This window comes from Charadrius vociferus, unplaced genomic scaffold (genome assembly GCF_000708025.1).
Source record: "Charadrius vociferus isolate BGI_N301 unplaced genomic scaffold, ASM70802v2 scaffold280, whole genome shotgun sequence".
In the NCBI taxonomy this organism is placed as follows: domain Eukaryota; kingdom Metazoa; phylum Chordata; class Aves; order Charadriiformes; family Charadriidae; genus Charadrius; species Charadrius vociferus.
In genome coordinates this window covers 817219-844533 of record NW_009646340.1, presented here as the reverse complement: position 1 = coordinate 844533, position 27315 = coordinate 817219, and the positions used below count along the sequence as shown (strand labels likewise).

The following is a 27315-nucleotide window of genomic DNA, read 5'->3' as shown; positions in this document are numbered from 1 at the left end:
ACATTTGTACTGAGTTTACACTGCTTAATCTGCTTTTTCCAAGTTTAAAGGAAAGATTTGAAAGATACTAAGTACTACCTTTGGAGACAATTAAAAGCAATGTATAGCATTTCCTAAAAATAATGGGAAAAGTATTTAAGTATTTATTAAAAGTATTAAAAACTATGGTCATAATCACATAACTGGAATAAGCTATTGCGCTACAAGTAAATGAAAATCTTCCTCTGGTGGACAAATACTTGGTTTGAAAAAATGATACTTTCAAAAAAAACTACTTTATTTCTGATCTTAAACAACGTGACACAAAATTAAATCCTCTACAGAAACTTTAAGGATCTGGGCTTGATGGCTTACTCTTCTTGCTGCTTATCTTATAGAGCCCATCTGATATTTTTGCAATGTTTTTCTCCATCACTCTAATCATTACTTCTAAAACAGAAGAGGAATTAGGATCTCTAGACAGGCTCAATATATAATAAATTGTAGGTATAGTTATATGGTACTTTTATATATAAAAATACTATTTTGCAACTTTCAAAGTTAAAACACAATTAGTATTATTTACTTTTTTATGTTATACTAACCTCTGCTATTGTACTGCCAGTAGTATTTTTTGAAAGATCATTATATATTTCAGTCATTGTTCCTTTGATGGCATCCATCATCTGGAAAGATAAAATGAAAAAAAAAATTGAGATATATATTTTTATCACATACCAACTTTCACTTCCTTTCAACTACTCTAATGTGAACTTATATTATTAACAACAATGCCCCGTATCTCTCTACCTATTTATCTGGGTCTACTTTTAGAGGACTATTTAGAAGGTAGAACACAATGCTCTTGATCAGGACTCTGATTTGTAAGTGTCCTGAACTGGTGAACTGCTTGACCTTCTACTTTTCCAAGAAATTGCCATTGATATAATTTATGAACAACAACAACAACAAAAAAAACCCCAAACCCAAAACCCCATGAGTTTCGGGCAGAAACTCAATTAAAAATCTCAATTAAAAAAAAAAAAAAAAAAAAAAAAAAAAAGACATTTACTGACATTGCTGACCACTGATAATCTCACCAAAACCATATGGTTGAGTTGAGAACACTGAAAGTTGACAGTCAAGATCAATTCTGGTGCTTCTAATGTCCCATCCTTAACTGTCACTACGATGATACAAGTATTACACCATGTCTTCTCTTTAATAACTTAGCTTCTGTTTAATACGTGAATACACACTTATGACAAATTACCATCTGATAAAGCTATACAGAGTTTTAAAACAAAAGTACATTTTTGTATATGTATTACTGGACACTGATGAAGAAATATTAAAGTTTACTGTAAATATGATGCTAAGGGGATATCTACACCTTTAGGAGAAAACACAGAAAATGGTCTGAAATACAACGCAACGTAAATGAGAAGCAGCAATAGGGGAACAGGAGAAGGAAAAAGTCTAAAGTGTCTGAGCAGCTGAAGCCTATCACATACACATACGCTTGGAATGGCAGCGTTTAGCCAGCTCTAAGACAATGCACTCTCATCGAAATCTAGCAGTTCCTACGTAGTAGAATGAATACGCAACATATGACAATCTGAAAATAAAGTTATTTCAGAATTTGAAATGTCAAAAATTTGAAAGTTCACTTCAAAATAAAATTTTAAGAAAACCTTGCTCAATAACTTACTTTGCTAGTATATTTAGCAATATCTGCAGCCACATCAGCTGAAGCTGTTGCAATTGGCAAGTCTGTATTAACTGAGGAAGAAAGTGTACTTGCAGATCCAGAACTGGTAACCATGGAAATAGGTTGAGTACTTGTAACCAAGGTTATAGTGGAAGTGGAAGTGCTCTGGGTAATCTCTTTTTGCTGCACAGCTAAAAAAGAGAACATAAAGCGGATCAATCACATAAACAATTATGAAAATGAATAGGCAAACTTCTAACTTTAATGTCTAACTTAAATATGTGCACCTAACCATTTCCAAGACTTACATTATTTATACAATGGTGCCATTTAATCAATTAATTATACAGTGTCCAGCCACTGAGCTTGTACATAACTGTCAGGCTTAAAGGTAATGGAGCAAATACATCTTTGAAACATCATTTTAGACTGGCCAATGCAAAAGTCTCCCTCAGATCCATATTCCTCCCATTTTCAGGCTTTTCCACCCCACTTCCTAGGAACTGACTTCCTAACATCTCAACTTGGAGAACTCCCAACTAATACCATACGTATGTGCATAACTTAGACTTTGACATTTTTATTTGCCATAATTTTGAAACATATTATTGAATCTTTTTCCTTCAAAACAAGGTTTAGTGAGTCACTGTTGAAGAAAGCCTACTTTAGTAATACCTCCTGGTGTTATTCCCATTCTTTTTTTTATTAATGCTACTGATAATTACTAGTGTTGTGGTGTGTTTAATACAAATACATCCAGATCAACATTAGCCTTTGGTTTGCTGCAGAGCAAAGAATGCAACATTAACTCATTAAAGCAAAGAAGCTATTCATAGTGTTAACTCAAACAGGGTAAGAAAAGATTTCTCATCTTTGGTCAGTATTTCAAATAATCTTAAGCAATGGGTAATTAAAAAACAAGAGTACAAGTCTAAATGCAAAGACCTTCACCTTTTTTTTTTTTTTTTTTTTTTTTTTTAAAGGACAGTACTTTTCAATCTATTTTTAATGATTCATATTGTAAAAGATATCTTCATTGCCACTATCCTCAAAACAGGAATTACTGAAAAAAGTTATCTGATTTATCTGTATGTACTATATTTTTTTATGCCAATTCAGTATATGAGATCTACAGATTTTATAGTTTTCAGGGTTTTTTTTATTTCTACCACATCATGCACTCAATAGTTAACATATTGATAAAACAAACTCATAGGCTGAACTTTTAAAGTTCATTCAATATTATTAAGCTCTCATATTAACTGTGACTCTATTAAAAATAACACTTCACCAAGTTTCACATTTATTCTCAATGAATATTTCTGTATCAAATTTGTGCAGCCTACAAATAGAGAGATACTGCTTCTTCAACACTTCCTAAATGACAGTCAAAAAAGCAGTTTGAGACCAGAGAAACATGCCTCTGGTAAACGTTTGTATGTCACCCATTAGCTAAACCTCTCTTCTGTTAGAAATTACTGGCTTGCCAGCACTGTTAGCAGAATGAAGAATATAAATAAATACTTCAGTTTATTAACTTGAAATTACAAGTAAAACTACATTTGCATAAACTTGCTGATGTGTGAATTGAAGCAATAGAAACATAGGCTTATACTACCCCATGCCTACTACTAGCAAAACCTCTGGCCAAAGGGCTGGTAAGAAAACAGTTATGGAAAAATTCTAAAATGCCATGGCTGTTTGGTCAGTAAACTAGCATCAAAATCTTGTTAAGAGTTAAGCAACAGGGATTTCAAGACACATGCAGCCTGGGTAATTTAATTGTTATCAAATTATACTCTACGAAAAACCGCACAGATCAGCTTCTTGTCAGATAAAACTGGATCCAGTTTGTAGATATTGAGGTGACAGTGGTAATCATGCAAGTGGAATCGAGTTAATGGTTTTATCATATAATCCAGAAAATAATTCAGTTCACTCTCCCAAATCTGTGATGGCTAAGAATAGCAAAAATATTTATACAGATACACACACAAACTTTTTGTCATTAAAATAAGGAGACACGACTCTAAATACACACCAGAAAGAGCAGGTATCGTGAGTATGTTGTTGTATTTTAAAGTCACTTATCAGAGTAGAACCACACTTTTGAGATTTTGTTTATATGGAAGAACTCCTGGTTGGGCAGCCTTGGAGCACTGAGATCACTACTGGGGAATTATGGCATCACAGGCACATTGAGTTAGAAAGTGTATACCTTTAACTGCTTGTCTTGTCTGATATCTTGTCCCTTGAGAGGACTGAGGTTGCTGTGACTGAGACTGCTGGCTCTGCTGCTGTTGCTGCTGTCTCTGCACCTTCTGCATGTGCCATTTCTGAGAAGATGTCTGAAATTTATTTGAAGAATTCCACACTACACGCTGCACAGCAGGGGCAGTTTCCTTCGGCAGCAGAGGCCTCTGCTTTTTCACAGGGCTTCCAGTGGCTGCAGATGGAGCACTAACAGTAGAAGAAGCACTAGTAGTTGCTGTTACACCAGCTGGTGGAGTCTGGGCTGCAGAGCGGGTAAGTACTGGAGTTTCTGGTAGAGGCTGGGTGCTTGCACTGGAGGAAGGTGGAGTTTTACCTACAACTAAACAAACATAAAATGTAACGCCAGCTTTTTACCAACATATCTGATTCATAATTTTAAGCTAACTTTTGGAAAAGCCATATGCACCTTCCTGTCTACTTTTAATTATTTTCCTCAAAAGGCAATTGATATTCTACAAGTACCTCATTTCAATATTCTACAAGTAAACTCATTTCAGTCTAGCTGAAATTGGTAGCAATTCAGAAGCACTAGCCATTAAGTAAAACAAAACAGAAAGTACAAAACCCAGAAAACCAGCCTGACCTCCTTTGGAAGATACATGAGAGGTTAGCATCTGTTAGGTTGTTTCTGGGTTACGACTTACACCCGTCATCCCTATTTTTTTCAGGAGAAAAATACTTTCAAAAGGAACAACAACTGAACAAAAACTGAAGGAATAGCACACTAAAACCTTCTAAAGAAAGGTGAACTGGCACTGACAACCAAACATACAATGTATTTAAGATATCTATGTTTACTTGAAAATCTTCCAGAGTTTATAGTTGACTGTTCCACATATCAGATTGATTTAGGAACTGGCCAGGAAAAACATGGCTGAAAGAAAGCTGCTGCACTGACAGGTTTCTGGAAAGGGGGCAAAGACCTTCAGATCTGCACACATCAGATCCTTTTTCCGGACCAAGGCATTTGAGTATCTGATAGCCACCAGAACAGGTAGGAGCCTTGGAATAATGGACAGGACACATATTACGTCTAGAAAATATTAATATAGGTCTCTATGAATATTTAAATCCACTTTTATGTTCACTCAGAATATGTATCATTCTTTTGACTCTATAGCAAAGTAAAATTTTAAGATTACTTATTATTTCAACCATCACTGGTTTAGGCCACTAGTAATACATGAATCAGTGGTTTTGAAATTCATAAAGCTGCCTTGCTCAATAAATTTTTAAATTAAACAAGAATCATTCAATATAAACCTCCCCAAAATTACAATTCCGTTTTTGGTTAATAAGCCTATTTTCTTGATTATCTCATAATAATATTTATCAACAAAATTCCATTTTAAGATTCAAAAGTCAGAAACATTAAGTTGTCTTCTAAAGTATGCTCAGTAAATTGACTGGTAACATTGGTTTAAATAAAATGATTGAGCCAACACGCTATAAAATACAGACAAGAAGATAAAGTTATATGAAGAATAAAGTATTTTTCAATATAACCATTTAAGTCTGGTTTTCTATTTTGTTTTGTCAAAAGGCTAACATCAGAACACGCTTAGCAAAAGTACTTTACTCTTTAATTGAGACAGTGTTTCTATGTGGTGTTAAAAGGGGAAAGCAATCTCAAGGACAAATCATGTGATTTAGCTGTTCTTTTGATTATTAGTGAGAGCATTTACATTGATTTCAATGGGATGTTATGCAATTAGTATGTTTGCTAAGGTCCAACTTCTATACCTGCTATTTTGGGAAACCTACGGAAATGTAAAGATTCAACTGAAAGTCATAAAAATTGCAAAACAGATTCTAAATTTATGACAGAACAAATATTATGGATATTCACAGTTCTATGTTGCTGAAAGGAAATTCAATTAAACATAATTTATTTAAATGAGAAACTGTAATGGGGACTGAAAACTTTTTTCATAGTCAAAAAGAAAGAAAAATCATTCAAAAAATTGTTTTACTACAGGTATTTTTAACATCTTCATGCAAAAATAAAGCTAACAACTCTGGCTTTGATAACAGCCCTACAGTACAGAAGAGAAAAATGAAGGAAAGAATTTCATCCTACCATCATGTTTAGGAGGAGGTTCTTTAGATTCTTTCTTGGTTTTCCTTCCTTCACGGCCACAATGATCATCTCCTAGATCGATGACAAGTTCACTCTCAGAATCGGAGTCCAGACCTAGATGCACAGTTGGAGAGTCCGTTTCATCTTTACCTTTCAGTTTTTCTTTTGCAGGATGCTGTAAACTTTTTCCCTTTTCAGAAAATTCTTTTTCAGTGTCTGTAATTGCCTTTTCTTTGATGGGGTCATCTGTCTTCTCCACTTCAGGACTTGTGCTTTTAAGTTCCTCCTTGTCTTCATTCTGTGCTGGGGGCTTAGTTTTTTTTTTCAAGCTCAATGATTCTTTGTCACTTCTTGTACCTTCCTTGTCCTCTCCATCTTCTTGATCATTCTTTGATTTCTGATCCTCATCACTATATTCACTGTCACTGGTGTCTGATTTTTCAGAATCTTCAGAGTCACTGTGTTCTACTGCAGTATAAACAGCTTCAGATATTTCATTTATTCCTAATTGTGGGGAGGAAAGTACATTCCATGCTGACATAAGACTGACTGACATTACCAAAAAAAAAATACTCTATACACTGAAACAAAGTGTATACATACTATTATCTTAACTGTCAGTCCTTAAGCTATAAACACTTCCCTTAGTGCCCTATCTCAATATCAGAATGTGTAAGAATTACCTTCCACATATTCCAATTCGTACTTTTATTTCATTCAATGACCCTCCTTTCACCGCTTTTTTCCCCACAACCTGCAAGCTGTTTTGTTCAACTTAGGACCAATGATGGCAAATACAATGAGGAACTATTTTTGTCCATAAGAAACCACCTTGAAATCAGTAACACTATTCACCTGATTACCTGCATGCACATTTGCAGAATCAATTTTAGACTGCATAAGTTTTACGAGGAGAATATCTATTTTTTTTAGGGCTTAAAAAGTCTTAATTAAGTCCTAGACAACACTTAGGCTTCTAACAGTATTTAGCTCCTGTGTGACTGGATATACTAATTTGTGCAACCAACATAAGTTAAGTACAGTCCTTGAAGTTTTCATTTTACAAAGCAAATAGTAAGACTAATTCTGTCAGACTATCTACATCAGAATGGTACAAAGATAGATTAAAAGATGAAAGCTTTTTGACAAAAATTTGAAACATCAGGTCTCACTGTACTTTAAATTAAACTAGTTCAGTGCATTCTACTTGCCTCAAAGAGTTCAAATATCCTCTACCCTTGTTTTAATGCATAAAATATTTAAGGTTTTACTATTTGAAAACTTCTTTTAAACTCCAATTCAAAATTTCTTCAAGTGTATCCTTCAGATGTCCATTGTCCTCTGATATATACTTACCAAGTTGTGCTTTACAACTCTCTATTGTCTTGTCAAGATTAAGCTGGAACCTACTACGTATCTGTCGTTTTGGTGAAATGAGTTGCACAGGAGTGGTCTGCTGTTGGACTGACTCACTCAACTCTTTCAGATCCATCTCAGCTTTGCTACGATCTAGAAAAAGAAAAAGGAACTAAGAAAAATATTTTACAAAAAGAAAAGAGATCATTGTCCAGATAAAAGAAATTTTACTGCTCTGTAGTTAGTTGCTTGTCTGGGGGAGGAGGAAGGAAACATGAAGAAGTGGGAAGGAACAGAGAGAAGAATTAAATTTGGCCAGTTTAGCTCCTTGAACTGGCTCAGGGTAGGATCAAAAGAGCCAGTGCCATATACTAACTAACTTGGCTAACACCAAGGGGCAGAATCCTGTTTCTCCATGTATTATCATGTGGAGGTAAAAAGTAGCCAGAACTGAATCAGAATACTCACAGGAACAAAGTATGACTGAGGAAACTGATTTACATCTGTTTGGCTTTCAGAACTATTTTACCAACTTAGTACTTATCATCTTTCAAAATTCCAGAATCCCAAAATTTATTTCTAGAGAGTTTCAAGACATCTGCTAATTCCTTTCATCCATCTATCTCCCTAGAGAGGGATGGTCAGTGAGGAGGTCATGTGAAGTCAGCAAGAGAGAAGCCCTAGTAAATCCTAAATCCTAAAGACCACAAGAAAACCTTGCCAGCAATTCACTTGAGAGACTGAGAGTTGAAGAGCAGCAATATTCATGTAGTTAGAACCTTTAGAAACTTACCTACTGTTTAGAAATATTCATTTGTACAATTCAACTAAAAAAAAAAAATCATCCTTTAACTACTTCCTTTCATCAACAAGAAGAAACAACAACAGGAATTTCCATTTATTAAAAAAAAAAACAACCCAGCATATTTGATGAAACAATAATTACACACGTGCCTCATTTAAAGCCCTTTGTTCATTCAGAGCCACATACAAGCAAGTTTGTTCATATTATGCATTGACATCACTGTAATTTGTTCAGCTATAACAGTATTAGATTTTCAAAGCCCAAGACTAACCAAGATTAAGATTCAGAATGCTTCCTGGAGTGGAAGTTCTTTCTTGCTTAGCAGAAATTGGCGTTGATGCTTGGGGAGAGAAAGGTTTGGGGCTGCCTGATAAGCTCCCTGCTTGACCCGTTCTTGTTGGTGCTGGAGAAGCTGAAAAAGTACAAAATTAAAGACAGATTTAAAAATAATCACTACAAAGCCATATTCACTGGGACAAAATGGCTTTTAAACCTACACAAGAAGGGAAAGGATTTTTGTTTCATAATTTCTACACTGTTATACTTCCATTGTAAATTACAAATATCCCTTTAATTTTAGTTTAATAAAGAAAGAAATTGTAAGGAAAATAATTTTATTGCAGCCATATAGTTGGGTCAAATGTGTGCTTACCCTCAAAACCACTCTGTTTGCAATGACAAAGTTTCTAGCTTTCAAGATTTGGTTATTTTAGATGTTAAAAAATTCCAACATTCTAACTTGCTATCTATTTTAATCCATGTAAGTAAACGTAGAAAACCCTCTTACCCCATTTTCTAGCTACACTTAGAGAATCAAAAGTACAATCAGTTTCATTAAATTTAATCAATTGTACAATCAGTACAATTAAATTGAATCAGAACAGCTGGAGATCGGTGACCAAACATCTCCGATAAGGTAACAGAATATTATAATATAATACAGAGTTTCAGCAAAATCCTATGCCCTGAGCCTTTAAAATCTCCATGAAATAATGTTTCAGAAACAAACTTCTAGAAACAACCAACCAGTCTAGAAAGGGAAGCATCTGCAGGCCATTACCTAAAAAGAGAAAAAAAGGACTAATTTCTGTCTATTAAATGTCTCTGCTTAATGCCCTGAAAATGTCATCCTAAACTCTCTACTGGACACTTTTTCTTCCCTAGTACATCCATGATTGTCTATATGTTTTCAGATTCCTAAACAGTAGCAACATCTGCTGTTTCAGTAACTGTTTCCCAGTTATTTTCTACACATCACTCAAAATACACAACAGAGGCATCCAAATAAAAATGTTCTTGTCTAAGGATAGTATAGTCATACTACTAGGATTATTTTTTACAGCAAACAAGTAATTTCATTTACATTTGATTGAAACACGCAGATTCTGGTAACAGGACAGCTAAGTTTATACATAAAGTAAATATTACAAAAGTTAACATTTGTAACAATATACAGGTAGAAATGCCAGGTGGGAAACTGAATATTCTAGTTTAACTGCTGTTAAGACCAATCCAGCATTTCTATGCACCAGGATAAACAATAGTAAGGCCTGAGGAACAGTTCCCCTGATTTGCTACGATAATGAAGAACCCAGAGTAATACAATAACACCCGTCATTTTCTTTTATCTCACAAAAATGATTTAATGTGACTTTCCATGATTACCTCCACTACTACAGAGGAATAATAGTAAGTATAATAAAAGCTCTATATTTTGACACAAAACAGTACCTTTTACTACACCTTACGTATAAAAGCTGTACACACACAAATATATATGATAGTTTATGTATAAAATAAATTATTTCTTTTGACCTGTTACTCAACTGAAAAATCCAAGTATTTTCACATATTTAAATTCATGCAGTTACTTTGTCATCACTTTCTTAAGATGGACAGGATCATATGACAAGAGATTTTTGTACCCAAAGGCAGCTTCACAGCCTAGCTTTTATTGGCTAGAAAGAATAAGATTATAACAAACAAATCAATAACAGCCTTTTATCTAAAAACTCCAATGGAACATACTGATTTAGTTTTCTACACAAGAAACAGTTTTAAAATACGTTAATTAATATACTGCATCATTTTTTTCAGGTAGTGATGAACTTTACAGATGACAAAAACTAACATAAAGTAGTTTGCTTGAACACCACAAAATTAGCTAGCGTGTGGTCTTTGACTACATGTAAGTCTGAGAAGTCCAAATTCTGTTTTCTACACTCCTTTCTCTTTACCCACTCTGCCTATAGAACTGTAGTTTTATCGTATTTTACCTACTTAGTTGGGAACACACAAATGAAGCTAATTGCCTTGAAAAAGAACTATCAAATTTTAAATAGACTATGTCTTAATCGTGATAATTCTAAGTATTTACTTCTACTGTCCATTCATTTTGATACTTACAACTATTTCCTGCTATTGAAACTGAAGGGTTTTGGTCACTTTTCAAGGTTATTTATTCCTTCTCAATGCATCAGAAATGACTGTTATTTCTTACCTGTGAGACTGAAAGTTAAACCCTCCCCCACCCCCCCCCCAAATTTCTTCATAAAATGAATCATAATGCAGGCTGTCTTTAAAAAGTATATGGAATAAAACTAGTGCACCAACCAAATGCAAAGTCCTGTACACATTCCCCCCTCCCCCCTTTGTTTACCTGTATTTTTCTCAATAAAGTCCATGGATTCTTCACTGGCACTAAAATGACTGGAAGTTGCTTTTTTCTCTGCGTCCTGTTCAACATCAGATCCAGTGTGAACTGATGAGTTTGTACTCATTGGTGACCGTGGCATATCTGTCAATGAAATCCTACGACCAGTACTACTGCTCAGCATAGACTTGCTCATTAGAATCTTGGGCGATGCTGTCATATCAAAGTTCAGTTTGATTTTCTCTTGTTTGTCTGTCTTTGCAGTTCCAGCAGTTGGGTTTGCAGGGTCTAATAACATTTGGTATTGATTGTTGGGAGTATATGGTGTCCGGAAAGGTGCGTAATTAAATACTCCAAATTTTCTACGAATGTTATCAACATAAACCTCCATTTCTTGCATTGCACTATTGAAGATGCTTTTAGTCTTTTTCACAGAAAAAGGAATTTCTTTAGACATGAGGTAGCAATTATTTATTGGAACCCAGGCCCTACACATAAAACAGAAAAATAAAAGATAATATAACTACATTTCACACTGTGGATTGGCATTGGCAACTTTTGTGCACATATAACTTATTTTAGCCCAATCATAAAGATATGTATACCTCAGATGATTTCAAAGGACCTTCTCTACCTTCTTCTTTTAATAGTTTAGTGCTTAGTTTTGGTAGGTAAGTGAATTGCATGTCTTAGATTATCACTAGCTTATTTTACTCTACCCAGTAACATAAAACATGAATAAACATTGGTCAAATAGGACAAAATATTCCTAATAAGAACGCTCTATGTAACTGTAAGACAACCACTACTAAACAGTCTTTCCATCCATCATAGTTAGCAGAAAAACATAAAAAGCAGGTCAGGAAAAAAAGACTTCACAAACACATTCTTAAAAGCTTAATATTCTATTTTACACCCCACGTCAGGGTGACCAAACTCCTCAATGCCAGGAAAAGTTCTATCAACAAGTATTGGACAGATTTTACTTATCATGAAATCAGGCAGACTAAAACTATGCCTTCCATGATACTAAAATTCCAGAAACTTTGACTTAATTATTTCATGCCCCTATACATTTTTTTTACAGTACATGTTTTTATAACTGTATAGATTTTTATTTTCAATTCATGATAAATCAACTTGTATTCATCATGGCTCTCTCCATCGAAGCAGAGGGTTCACAAGTACAGAAAATTTAAGTCCTTTCAGAGTAAAACTGGCATCTTCAACGCAGATTATATTTTCTATATTTTTTAAATCTACAATTGTGTGTTTATTCCCATAGTGTTTAGACCACATGAACAACTTTATTGGCCTTTTCCACCCTTAAGAACTACAGTTCTCTGCAACACAAAACCAGACACAGGAATTAACTTGCATGCCCACTGGGATTATATATGTGTATTCATCTTACAAACACAACTTATATTCTACAGACGTCATGTAAGAAACTACAACTGTATATCACAGAATCACAGAATGGTCAGGGTTGGAAGGGACCTCTGGAGATCATCTAGTCCAACCCCCCCGCCAGAGCAGGGTCACCTACAGCACGTTGCACAGGACAGCGTCCAGGCGGGTTTTGAATGTCGCCAGAGTGGGAGACTCCACCACCTCTCTGGGCAGCCTGTGCCAGTGCTCCACTACCCTCAAAGTAAAGAAGTTCCTTCTCATGTTAAGATGGAACTTCCTATGTTCAAGTTTATGCCCATTACCCCTCGTCCTATCACTGGGCGCCACTGAAAAAAGACTGTTGCCATCCCCCTGGCATCCTCCCGTTAAGTATTTGTAAGTATTAATAAGATCCCCCCTCAATCTTCTTTTCTCTAGACTAAAGAGACCCATGTCCCTAAGCCTTTCTCCATAGGAGAGATGTTCCAATCCCCTAATCATCTTCGTTGCCCTTTGCTGGACCCTCTCCAGCAGTTCCCTGTCCTTCTTGAACTGGGGAGCCCAGAACTGGATGCAGTACTCCAGATGCGGCCTCACCAGGGCAGAGTAGAGGGGGAGGATGACCTCCCTCGCCCTGCTGGCCACACTCTTCTTGATGCACCCCAGGATGCCATTCGCCTTCTTGGCCGCCAGGGCACATTGCTGGCTCATGGTCATCCTGTTGTCCACCAGAACTCCCAGGTCCCTCTCCACAGAGCTGCTCTCCAGGAGGTCAGCCCCCAACCTGTACTGGTGCACGGGGTTATTCCTCCCCAGGTGCAGTACCCTACACTTACCCTTGTTGAACTTCATAAGGTTTCTTTCTGCCCAACTCTCCAGCCTGGCAAGGTCACGCTGTAAGGCAGCACAGCCTTCTGGCGTGTCAGCCACTCCTCCCAGTTTTGTGTCATCAGCAAACTTGCTGATGGTACACTCTATCCCTTCATCCAGATCATGGATGAATATGTTGAACAAGACTGGGCCCAGTACTGACCCCTGAGGGACACCACTTGTTACTAACCTCCAAGTAGACTCTGCACCACTATGCTACAATATTATACAGTTTATTAGTGTCGAGGTTCAAAAGACAGGATCCAAAAACTCTAAGAGCACAAAATTGCAACAAGAACTTTGTAAGTACAGCCAAAGACATCCTTTGGTTACATTCCCACCTGTCGTGTTGGCCAAAGAAACGGGCATCAACTTGCCCATCTTTATCCCTCAGTGCTTTAGCAGGCCAGAATGGAAAGCCCTTGAGTTTAGCCCAGACCAAAGGGTGGGGATTGCTCTAGAGGAAGAGGCAAAATACAAAGTAAGAAGACACAAGCAGTATTACATTCAAATCTGACAACATTATTATTTTTTAATTGTATGTGTTACTTAGATTCAATAAAGACCCAACACGCACAAAGCACTTGCCAAACACAAGATTCCACTTAACTGTATACCTGATCTATACATAATAAATCCTGAGAGAACAAACTAGTTAAAAAATTTTAAAAAAACAAAAACAACATAAAACCTTAAGCATCTCAATTAAACACATCATAATTGCACTTTTTAATGAATTTGGTTTTTATTAGTCCCCTCCAAATACGTAGCATAACATAAGTTAGGCTAGGGCCAGTCTTTCAAATTGTCTATTTTTCACTTAAGTCCAAGAGAACTCGATAGATTATACACTTCTATTTAAGGCTCTTAAGGAGTCTTCCCAAATTTGGTGCAGTATTAAACAAAACCAGACAACTTATTAATAGGTCATGAAAGAAAAACCAAGTCTAAATTCTCAGATCCACACCTACAGAAAGAGACATTCAAATTTCAGAAATCTTACTCCGAGTGCCAGTACTGCATGCAAGCACAGATGACCCAGGAGCAGACACCATATTTGAGGATAGAGAAGTTGCGATCTAGTTGCTGACACCTTTACAGTTATTTCTGACGGAACCAATCCTTTTGTGAAAGCATGCAATCTTACAGCTAAACACCTTGAGACAGTCTGACTTCACAAAGAGCATGATGAGCAAGCACAAGCTACTTGGTAAACTACAGCAGCCTTCCTTGACTCAGAAACCGCCGTGTTTAGAACAATGGGAGGATAGCCAGCAACAGTCAAATCAGAACTGCTAGTTTCATGTGTTAGCTAGACTACCATAATCCTTAACTTACACAAGGCTCACAAAACCAATTTTCTCGTTTTTGGCAAGCAGCTAAGTAACATTCCGGACATACTTCAATTTCATTCATCTGAAAAGAAAAGCAAACAGTTATTGGGGAGCTTAAACAGAGTCCAAAGTGTGAACAGTGTTATTCTGTTAGCCTGTCTAGTTTGCTAGCATCATTTTCACACAAATTTGCGGTCATAAATTAACATTTACTTGCTGTGAAATCAACACTGTTTTGATAGACATCCATCTTTTTCTACCCCTGTAACATTTGCATTCCAGTTAATAAATCAGTCACATTTTTATATCCCTCTTCAAATTGTACACTACTGTCATTTATTTCAGTAAAAAAAAAAATCCTTTGTTTGATGTTGTATTTATTCTGGTGATAAAGCATTATTTATCATAATTTCTTCCAGTGGCAAAAATATAACCTAAATCAGGCATTTAATTTCATAATTTATGCAGAACCAAAACTAAAATATTTTACTCCTTATATTATATAAACTAGTTAGAATATAAGGCCCAGGTTATATATATTTTTTGTTCTATTAATAATTGATAAATTCTCAGAATTTATGTGGGTCATGGATATCACTGTGTCAACCTGGGGATTGAGAAAGCAATTCCATAAATACTAAGGGTCAGGTCATCAGGTAATTTATATCAATGAAATTTCAAATATATGAAATTTAGAATAGCAAGTTTTTGTGATATTAAACATTATGGATTGCCACCGAAATAAAATCAGTGCAAATAATCAGTTAGGAATGCATGCAGTCATTTTTGCTTTTACTCAGAGGAATTTCATACTACAGCAAAAGAGCCACCAAAAACGCATCTATGAATCAGAAGATGAGGGTCTATTTTTCCAACTTCAAATATTCATTTAGAAGATAAGTGTCTTTATGCAAAATCCCTATGTCCACTTTCTTCCCCCCACAAGTCTTAATTATAGAAAGTGAACATCCTAATGGAAGACAAATGAGCAATACCCTTGCCAAAAAATCATTCCGTAGGCCATGGATATCCATGTCTACACATAAAAAAATCCTACAAAAACTATAGCTATGCAAAACACACATTAGAAAACATATTATTTCACCCATGAATACATGAAATGGAACACTTTAAAAATACAAAACAATTAAGCTAATTGGGGCACAAATACCTCATGCTCACAGATTTTGATGATGACTTTTGCTGTTTGTGTCAATTTGTGATTTCCTGAGGAAAAAATAAAATGCTTTAACCAAAAAATTGTTATGCTAGAATTCTGATAAAATCAACATGGTTTAGATTTAAAAGTTAACATTAAAGACAAAAGAGAACATCTAAAGAGATGATTTAAAACATGCATGTATAAACTACATGCTTTCAAAAGCAGAAGGTAGGCACTTTTCTTCTTAAGGTAACGTAGTAACAACTCCAAATGTTCCTTTTTGAAGCCTATTGCAGCCTTTTCAGGACTGATACACTCAGCGAGGCACATGCTGTATCATCTCCTCAATTAAGTCTCCTATAAAGTGCTGCACAATGCAAAATGCTAAAGCAACTTGGGGGTTCGAAACAGTTGATAGGGGTTAGAACCAGATGATCTTTAAGGTGCCTTCCAACCCAAACTATTTCTGTGATTCCAAATTATTTGTTGGGTTTTTTTGTTTGTTTGTTTGTGTTGTTTTTTTTTTTTAAGGTGGAATAAGCACAGTTTGTGTTTGGTCCCACAATTTTATGTATGGCAGTTGTTTAAAAAATCTGCTGAGTTTAGGCACTATGGTCTTTAACAGGAAGGTAGTTTCAGCGTTTGCCAACTAGAAGTCTACAAATTGCTCTTATGACTTACACCATTTCAAAGCTTCATATTTTAGGACATAAGTACATACTAATACTCACCCCCATTGTAAATAATGCAGTTGTGCAAAATCCATTTGGCATCAGCCAAAAATGCTTCAGTGCAACCATACATTTTCTTTTTAACATTCTGTAAAGAAAAAATTAAGAATATATCAGGAAATAGAAATGAGTAAAAAGTGACAGCTTCTTCCTGAACATTGTTTTCTATCAGTTATACAATCAATAAAACTGACTGTATTTACTGTAAGAATTATGATTCTAAATACTTAAAAATCTGTCAAATTCAGGGTCTTTTGACTGACCTGAAAATGTATGAACTGTCTAAATTAACTCTAAATGATGAATTTAGATCAGCATCTTCAACATTTCAAAAAAAAAAAGTATTCATTTACTGAAACAGTGTTCTGTTCAATGCCTCTTCATAAAACTGAGCCCTTGATTTCTTCTACTGACATATTATCACTCCACAGCATTATTTTTTAATTTTTACAAGACCCAGAAAAAAATATTGGTCATAGTACATAAGACAGTATGTTTGATATTCCAGTCTACCCACTGGGTAAAGCAATGAGATTAAATAAAATCAGTCATGTGGATTTGTTACACCTTTATACCATAAAAACATCGACCTCCACTGTAAGGACATGGAGAACGAAAACTTGCTGTGTCTTCACCAGGTCCTAGCAGAACAAAGCTCTGCAATGCTTCAGTCTTCATTAAGCAGCAGAGAACAGAGAACTTCAGGATTTGAAACCTTTAAATTATTATTGAACTGAGAATGAAAGTCCCATCATCCATCTCTTGACTGTTTCTTTCTTCTTCCACACGTCAGGTGCAGTGGATTACACTATAGGTTGAATGATCAGTAAAAGACTCTGTCTGGAATGACCCCTAGATATATACACTCAAATGGTAACAACTTCATGGACCAGTGATCCATTAATAGCTTAAAAACACAATGACCAAATGCAAACTCTGGTTAATGAAGTCTCCCCACAGGATCATTCCTGGAATTAGATGAATTTATATAGGAGGAAGTCATTAGTATATGCTTGCCTTCTTTATACTTTTTTTCCTGAGCATTTGTTACTGGTTCAGACAAAACAGTGGACTTGTTCCATTGGCATATGATTGTTTTTATGCTATAAACTGAACTGGCATTTATAATAACGAAAAAAAAGCATGTAAATAATTTCAAGCAACCTCTATCCCCGTCCCATCAAACACTCCAGAAATCTTAACTACAGCAATCAAACTCAAGGAACTTTTCTCCCTTAGCTTCATACAAACCTTCTCGAGTGTACAAAGGTCCATTGGATGAAAGATATATTCTGCATAATCTGGGTGTTGATCCAGTGAAACTGGCTTTTGAAATGGCTCTGTCTGTTAGGAAAAAATAAAAAAAAAAATATTAAAAAAATCACACTGCTTATCAACACTGACAGTTTCATCAGTAACACAGTAGTCATTCTTTTTCTAATATTGCTTCCAACTGTGACGTCAAAGAAAATTCTTTAAAGGTAATTACAGAATTTTGTGAAGTAATAAAGTACTGGCAGAACAAAAGGAACAAAAAGGTCTCATTTAACTGATTTTTCATATGCTGGAAGTAATGAATTGCAAAAATTAGGGGTTTTGTAAAACGTACTGTTATTTACAGTAGAGTTTTTTTGGTGGGGAGTATGGGACGAGGCTCAATGAAGAGTTTTCAGCAGAATAAAGATACTTAATAAATTTCTGACTCACTAGACCCACAAATACTTTTTCAGACTCTCATCAGAATCATAACTCTCAAAACAATGGCGGCTTGGCAATGCAAACACATTCAAACTTTTATCAGTGGCACTCTACATTTTATCTGCTAATGTGGAGGGACTACAATTCTTTGAACACAACCAATTAAGGTACTCAGGTAACAAAACAACAGGTTATTAGTAAAATGCCCAACAGGCAAAATATCTCAATAGCATTCATTAAACATTAGCTTTCTAAGCACATTTTCAGAACACTTTGAATTCAATATAACCAAACACTGACACTTGCTTCTGAAAAGCAGCACTTAAAGCTTCTAATAGCTCCATCTAATAGGCTAGTACTTACCACTCCAGAGTAAAACAATTCCAAAAGCCAAAATCTGTCAGTACTTAAGAGTAACCTTCTCAGAAATTGCCACTATTGTTCTGATAAAATACTTATAGAGAGATCAGTTACAGAGAGCCCTTGATTCTGCACATCTGTTTTTCCCAGTATATTTTACTACAACAATGCAGGCATGGAGACACTCTCCTTGCTCTAACTTAGGTACAGGAACAAAAGGCAACAGGAGTTAAGACAACCCTTGGTAATTCATCACATAATATTTTAATTTACCGTTTTCTTCACACATGTGAAAACTAGGCAATGCTCGCATGGTGAAGAACAACTGACCAGAACTGTTGAAACTTAGAAGCAAGAATGAGTGACTGGAATAGCTGAAATTTTGAGGCATGGTGATTTTGAGAAGTGAGTTTAAGACAGACACACACACAGAGATAGGTACATGTTGGAGGAAAACCAGTACTTTACCTCCGTGATTAAATTCATAGAACAGCAGCCTTATATTGCATGAATGTTAATGGCACAGGTTTTCACCACACTTATGAAAATTACTTCACTGTTTTAGAAGTATATTATACAACTAACTCTTCTGGTAAGAACAATTTCTACTAACAGACAGAAGCTAGGTTTTCAACAAGTACAATCAAAAATGTAACAGTTTCTGTGCCTAGGGTTCCTACCCATGTAACTATGTAAGAGATCACGTCTCCCCATTCCCCTTGTATCTCAGAGACAGCATTGTTCACTTTCGGCACGTGAGAAGTCACCACATCCCACTGGAAAGCCAGATTATATTTTTGCTACACCTACTGAAACTACGTCCAGAAGTTACATTAAGGAACTACATTTTAAATGCACTCCAAAACAGTATATACAGCCTAAACTGATCTCTCTGTACTAGCCAGCTGGCAGACAGCACAGAAGCTGTCACATACATATGATAAAATAAGCTAGGTTCATAACCCACAAAAGGAAGCAAAACTCATGATTAGGACAAACATATGATCCAAGCATTAAAAAAAAAAAAAAAAAATCTTCCTTACCCCTGGCTGTTTCATTTTCTGTAGTGCAAACTTCAGTAAATATGATAGCTGTTCAATGGTGAGCATTGTCATAGCTTTACTCTGTGTTTCAATGCATTCTGCAACTGTGATTTTCTAAAAGTTAAGATTAAAACATTTTATTAGCAAACATTTCTAGGTAAATTCTTCTCCACTGAAACATTCTAGCATTGAAATGGAAGATAACAACTATCTTCTAAGAAACAAAATATTTCTGATGATGTAGTATAAGTACTTCAGATGCTTGTTTTACTTGTTTTTTGTTCTGGTTATGTTAATTAAAAAAAAAAAGAAAAAAAGGAAAAAAAGGAAAAGACGAGAACATTATCCATCATCTTCAAGATCACGCAAAGTGAATGTATGAATATATAAAATTCCCAAGTACAATACAGATTCACAGCAGTGTGAATAAGTGAGGTCACCTGGGCTCTAACACCAAATGACCAAAGGAAAACATCCAATAAGCCAATTTACTTTCATTAAAGATAGTTTGATGCTAACTATTCCCCCCCCAGGAATCACTGGACAGGAATGATTAAATTCTTCCCCAGCCCTGCAGAAAAAAAAAAAAGTAATAAAATACCCACTTGTTATGTAGACCCTACAGTGCAATTTTTTTCTGCACTGTTGCAAAGCTGATCAGCCCACTAGAAGCAGCACAAGTTAAACTAGTCAAAACTGTGGAATGTTTTCAGAATTAGAGGTGCCTGATGAAGAGATCACGCTTTGAAACGGTGCCTTCTCTACAGATGGAAACACAAAGGAAGTTGAAGACTCATGGTAAGAAGGCAAACGCAATCCAGGTACACACAGAAAAAGTGGTGAAGCAGCAATGGATGCCTCCTCTTCTGTGCTAACTTTTCTGGCACCTTTACCAAGAGGCAATATAGGAACAAACCAGAAACATTTCAGAACACAAAAAAGCTGCTTATATCTCACAAACGAGAAAGCCACTCCTTAAACTAACCTCACATTCTGGGCAAAACCAATCCCCCTCTGGTTCCGCTGTCAGTTTCAGACACTTAGCATGATAAACCCGAGGACAGAGTTCACAGCAGAGGACTTGGCCTTCCCGATGACAAACCCAGCAATAGAAATCATTCCGTCCATCCTGCGGTACAACATCAACAGGGTCTGTGGTGAGTGGCTGCTTCATATAGTAAAACGGACCATGTCTTAGTTCTGACTGAAATGTAGGCAAGAAAAACAGGTTTGGTTTCAAAACAAATTTGCATTTTTTCAAATAATAATATTCATAATATATAAGCAAACAGCAGTTTACAGAGTTTGATTAACATTTATGCAAGCACAGTATCTTACTCATTGCACAAAATCATTCATGAAGAGTTTTACTTCTTATTCAGATGTCAAATGCCAGTTTACACTCAAGACTGAAAATAAATTTTCGTGGCAAGTGAGGGCATAGAGTGCAAGACATGGAATCCAAGAAAAGTCAGTAAACACTTTTATCTTCAAGAAAAAATTACTTGTATAGAAGCTATTAGGTCCTCTAAACTCAGAATTCCATGGGGCTGTGCAAGCTAAATACTGAGATATTTAGTGATGGCTAAACCTGGGACAACTGAAGGAGTTAGTCCTGAAACAAAAAGTTGAACACCATGCAAATCTGTCCTAAGTTGCAGCAGTTCACAACTTTGTACAATGAAGCAAGCCAGCACTGATTTTGATTAATAAGGCAAACTGTAGAGTAGGATGACAAAGGCGCAAATTCACATCCTGAACAGCCACTTCTGCTACAGGAGCAGGAACACAGGGAGAGATTTAATCCACCATTTAAATGTGTATCAGAATTTAAGGCTCTCAGTCTCCACTGGTTTGCCTGCACTAGAAAACAGTTAACAGTTAACTTTGTAAATTTCATGAACTAGTCTTCCACTTGAGCCCCAGACAGCCCAGAGATGATACAGCTGATGCCAAAACACAAGAAGTGAAGAGCCTAGGACGGCTAAAATGGGTCCTCAGATACCTAAAGTTTGTTAGATTGGCTTTGAAGAGCTGCTAACATTTATTGGAAAACAAGGACAAGGGAACTTAAGTTTTCTGTTTGGTGTTAATTATAGCGGTGGTTTGCTGAGGAGGGCATGGAGGCAAACAATCTTGAGTTTTAGGTAGTTTATTTACCTTGATTTATTTGTTTGATGTAAAACCATTTGCTCATGACATTGCTTGTAACTATGCAAATGGCTGCTTGTAGTTTGCAGAACTATTTTGTTTGGTTCTCAGGTAATTTTGCATGCGTCCTACACCATTTACACATTGCAAGTTCTTAGACCCTTGAGCTGTCACATGCCCATGTGACGCATGGAACAGTGCAACCATATGCACGTTCCATACCTTTGCAGCATCCTGTACAAAATTAGTCACACAGGGTATAAATTAACGTCACCAGAAACAACCAGCATGCCAGCTCGGACCATGATTTTTCTAGACTTCTAAAGTTACAAAGGATAAGGTCTAATTATTTGTATGAATAGAGGATCTTCAAAGTCAAATTAGATGATGCAGAAGTGACAACCAAACTGAAGATGTTATATCTCAAAAGATACACCAAAGTACAGACCATACAGCTACTAAAAAGATACTTTGTTCCCACCACGGCAATGGGCAAAATGCTATTTGCTGCACTCTCTACGTATGTATTTAATCATATCACATGACAAGACTTTCAGAAGGAAGGTTCTATGGCATCCTGTGGAATAAGAGGGACAGCATAAGGCCTTAACTACATTTCAAATGTACTACTACTACAATCATTCAAACAGATACAAAGGCATAAGGAAACCCAGAGTGAAGAAGGGAAAGTTGCGATTTACAGTGCAGAAACATGTTTTGTATGCAGCTATATGCACCACAGCTGCGAGACCAAAATCTCAATAGTGTATACATGGAGATGCAGCTATGGGGCATTTCCCCACTGCAGATAAAGGAAATTACCAGAAGAATTTAATACATATTCTGACTTTGAAGTGGGTATAAGCAGTATGTCCACACTAGCTTCCTAAGAATCAAAGATACTGCTTTAAGACAAATATAAAACCTGTGAAAGTAGTCCACAGAAATTAGCTCATAACATCCAAACTGAAGAGAAGTCCATTTTTGCTAAAGCATGAGAGGAATTAATTTTCTGTTAGAGGATGCTTATATCTTTCAGACATCTATCACCTTATTTTTTCTAAGACAAGTCTAAGAACAAAAAAAAAAAAAGGTTCTGAGACTCAAAGAAGACCCAAAGAACAAAACTAAAGGACTGAAAAATGAAGTATTCAACTGCATCAAAGGACCTTTTCACTTGTTCTAATCAGAGTAAAATATTTTAAGAGTTTAAAATTCAACAGTTATGAAAGAAAACCTTTGTTTTCTCAACTGTTTCACAACTCAAATAGCTGGTAGCTTGTTTTAAAGTCTTTAATAAAGTTATTAAGACCTGTAGAGTGACGTAGAAAACTGAAGAAAACAACAGTATTGTAGTGCTGTTTTGGGGAGAAAAAGATCACTATTTATATTTAGCTTCAATTAGTAGTAAAACAAGCTGACAACTTCAATTACATTATAACCGATTAAGTGTCAGAAGTTCCTGATTTTTTAACCTGCCTTAGCTACATTCTACAATTCCATAATTCTTTGCTTATATTTCAACACTGTAAATACCTGCTGGCATCATTCTGAAGATTTGTTACTGCATCTACAACATGTAATACGAAGCTTTACGCAACTATAACTTTAGTAACAGTATCTTGAAATACTCAACTATTACAAAACACTTCGTAATGTATAATATTAAGTTGGAGGATTCCAGTGATGTTGTCATACCTTGAAAATGGATTTATGAGCCAATCAGAACCACAGCTATCAGCTGCATTACACTTGAAACTTAATCTGAGAGCAAAACAAGTAACTGTATGCTTAGCTCTCATCTGTTCAGCAGTAAAAGAACCTTTAACAACTCCTGCTACCATACAGAGCAGAGTTTTGCACCTACTTTAGAAACAATCATCTTCAGGCATGCCCATTTCAAATTTGACATGCAAGACAATATTAAATTAAAAACAACTTGTAAAAGCTAAATGAAACTAAACAGATGATATTTTCTTGCTATCTTGTAACAAATACAGCAAAATAAGCAAGTCTGATTGCTTCGTCATTAGATATACAACTTTATTCTACCCTGTAATATTTCAGGTCTGAGATACCTGGAAAACAGAAAAGGATTTACCAAGGGGAATGTATCAAGTTCAACAACTGCAATTGTGTTCTCACATGTATTTTTAAATGCATGAACAAAATGTGAAAATTACTACCCTAAGATTCAATTCCACTGTATGAAAGATTCTCTCTACACTGCACAGTTAGAAGCTCAGACCTCAGCGGAGCAACATCTCTTCAGTAAAACTCCAGGATGTAAAGGAATTTATACAGCCTGCATTGAAGCTCAGTAAAAGCCACACTGGCCACATTAAACTAGTACAAACATGCCTCCACATGCTATTACTAGACCTCCCAATTATCTTTAAATAAAACATGCTTGACACTGTAAGACTGTTGTCTGGCAAGGCCTGATTTATTGACAGTCTTTGTTCCAGGACAACTGCAGTGGTTAGGAATTTCATTTTCTTTCTTAACCAGTGCCATTGTACCAGTATAATATTTAATGTGGATGATGTTACACCAGGAAAAAGTGCTTTAAATCCTCGGGAACTTAATCCTGTCTTTATATAATCCCAGTAAAATGCACTAACACACAAGAGCACTTTGAAAAATACACAGGCATGTCATTATTAAATTAGATGAGAAATACTTTCAGTGAGGCTAAAGACTGCTTTCACGTAATCTCCTCCAAGATGATGCAGGTGCTTTACAGCATTTGCTATTCAATACAATTCATATAATTCTTTTACACGCATCACACAATGAATCAGAAATTGTTAAAGTCTTCTGGAGTCAAGTTCTTCCAAGAACTACAACAAATGCTATAAATTCAGTATTCAGAAGACACTGAAAATAAGATTTCAAACATGAAGACTGAAAAGCACTTGTCAGCGTGATCCTTTGATTTAACTAGTTTGGTAGGAATGTATGCTGCCCAGTAATTTAAAGGAAGGGGAGGGAATCTGCAGAGTACCGAGGAAGGAGCTGGATTTTTGTTAATAATTGGCAGTGGGAGTGAAAGCAGATGAGCAACTTCTACTAACATAACTTTCTTAATCTAGGATATCATGCCACTGAACATTTATTTCCTTTTAATGTCCTTAATTAATAACATCTATCATTGTTATTATACCCCTTCATAACCCTTTTATTCAAAATTGCACTTACTGGTTATGCATTTTATTAGTTTTACGAAATCAAAAAACTGGACAGGTGGTCTTTCTCATACAGATGTAAAACATAAATAAAAGAACATCCAAATCCAACTTACAATGCCAACTCCTACGCCCTCTGCATTCAAAAATTAACATCCTCTTCTTACAGTACAAAAATCGAGCTTTCTAGAGAGAAGAGAGCTCTTGATCAGCTGGCTCTACATCCTTCATTGTTTCATATTCTAGCGTAACAATACAGTGACTTCTCTTACCTGCTCTTTATTATTACTATTCAATAGACCAGGTTTCTTTTTCTTTTTTATAGGACTTGTTGATGCATCTTGTGGTGAGTGGCCATTAGAGGAATGTGGAGGGCTGGGAAATTTCCTTTTTTGTGCTGTGCGTTCGGCAGAGCCAGGATCTGTAACAGATACAAACAATATGGTTGAAGAGCGTATATCGATGAAAAACATACAAAGTTATGATTTGCCATTCACACTCTTTTACTCAATAGAATGAAAATTCTTAATTGTCTTTCACCCAGTCACTGACAAAACTGGAAGCATAGACTTGCTAAGTAATGCCACTGTTAAGTGAATTCTCAATATAGTGATTTATATTAACACTAAATATTTTTTTTTCTTTTCCCACAGCATTCTGGCCATTCATCTCCTGTCAAATTTCAGCATCTTTTAAAGTATAACAATTATTTCTGTAGTTTAGCAGAATACTATGTTAATTTATGTCATACACTTTAAAAGCAGAGGAACAACAGTAGCAATTCCTGGCAGCTTCACTCACGTAATTTAGGAACAAAAGCAACAAAAGTTAAAACGTAGTAAGAGGAAAGTCAGTCCTCATCATTTGTTTCTCATATTTAAATAAACTTATTGAAATATGTCAAATGAAAAATGAAATTGTCCTATAGTCTGAAAATAAATATGCTACCTCAAATACTTAGTCATTTGTAGTACCTGCTAAATTGAACCATTAAAAGACAAAATTAAGTCAAGACTTCCAGTTAAGTAGTAACTTTTGACAGCAAGATAGACCAACAAACAGAAAGTGACATAACTTTTCAGTGCCTCTCACAGTCAGAGCTCTCACATTCAATCAAGCAGATTACAAGAGCAATTTGATAAGTCACAGCTTCCATCTATGCCTGAAGTTACTATTCCAAGTAACAAAGCTGGCAGCAGGGAGCATGTGCCTGTGTCTCAGTTGCTCATGGATTATCATCCTAGTGTAAACTCACCACACTAGCAACTTACATAGCCCTGGTTGCTCTGAACTGCCTTTTATGAAACTTGCACAAAAATATTAAAAAAATTAGAAGGAAACTGAGACATAGCTCTATCAAATTAGTATCTATAACAATGAACTTAAAGTCTGCTTCACTCCTCCAATTATGCTAAATTATATGAATTCTTCAAAGATTTTTAATTAATTTTTTTTTTTTTAACTTGGTCACTGTTTTGTGACCAAGTAAATTCATTAGAATTTTCAGAAGGAATTATTTACAGCTTTAAAAGGGTCAATACACCTCAAAAGATCACTGACAAGCTCATCAGAAATAGCCTAGGTAAAAATAAGAGCATTTGCAACTTCATTTTCTCGAACAAAATTTCAAATAATTCCTAATGAATATGGAACACTCAGCTCAAGTACAAAGAACTTACTACCATTTTTCAGAAGAAACAAGCATGCAATCAGCTGTAATAGAACACTCACAGAACAGTGAAACAATCCTGACAAAATGCAAGTGAAAGTTCAGAGTTGGTTTAACATGTTTAATTTTCCCTTAAGCTTTTAATGCATGCAACAAAACAAAATTATAGATAAAACCATAGGGATCAGAAGTCATCTATATTATAGAGAAACAACTGAACCCTCCCCAAAGTTATTCCCATATTTTCAATCCCCTAATCACATGTGCTAGTGCAAATGTTTTGTGGCTGCACACTGAACAACTGAGGAATAAAACCTGTCTAAAAATACCTTTTTTTCTGACCAGTTTCTTTCTACAACCATAGAAACCCTTGTAAAAAATGCTTGTAATGCACTCAGCAAAGCAGTTATTCTGGACAGGAACAGGTAGGTAAGAAGGAGAAATGCTGCTAGTAAAACATAGTTTAGCTTAAAACTGTATTCAGAATAATGCCCTGTCAAAGTGAAAATTTACACTGAATACCATTCAAAAGTAAGGTAACTTGTTACATTGTACAAATCTTAAACAGTCTATGGCACAATAAAAAAATGGATTAGATTTCTAATAGAGATTAGTTAATAAGGAGAAATAAAAATTGGGTACAAGAATGATTTGCACAAATGGAGATAAAGATTAACCACCTATGCACTTTTTTCTAAATAGAAAAAAGCATTTTGAACAATAGTTGAGCATGAACTGACTATGAACAAATGACTTTTTTCTGTCATGAAAAAAGGGCAAACAATACTGATGTAAAAATAGGAGTGATACATATGATGTAATCTTGATGTTAACCTTGGAATGCTTGCATATATGCTAA

General features: G+C 35.5%; 1 protein-coding gene across 1 annotated transcript in view; it reads right to left on the bottom strand.

The window, feature by feature from the left end:
* The window catches only part of ZMYND8 (zinc finger, MYND-type containing 8), a 53657-nt gene that overhangs the window by 4563 nt on the left and 21779 nt on the right, over positions 1–27315 (bottom strand). Inside the window, exons 3-17 of the mRNA XM_009887846.1 lie at positions 25060–25208; positions 20434–20652; positions 19449–19562; positions 17599–17691; positions 16348–16435; positions 15626–15681; positions 14459–14536; positions 13462–13577; positions 10865–11346; positions 8477–8617; positions 7401–7553; positions 6045–6548; positions 3909–4283; positions 1691–1881; positions 585–665 (exon numbers count right to left, since the gene is read on the bottom strand). Of these exons, the coding sequence (XP_009886148.1) occupies positions 585–665; positions 1691–1881; positions 3909–4283; positions 6045–6548; positions 7401–7553; positions 8477–8617; positions 10865–11346; positions 13462–13577; positions 14459–14536; positions 15626–15681; positions 16348–16435; positions 17599–17691; positions 19449–19562; positions 20434–20652; positions 25060–25208 (2840 nt within the window). The remainder of the gene's footprint in view (positions 1–584; positions 666–1690; positions 1882–3908; positions 4284–6044; positions 6549–7400; positions 7554–8476; positions 8618–10864; positions 11347–13461; positions 13578–14458; positions 14537–15625; positions 15682–16347; positions 16436–17598; positions 17692–19448; positions 19563–20433; positions 20653–25059; positions 25209–27315) is intronic.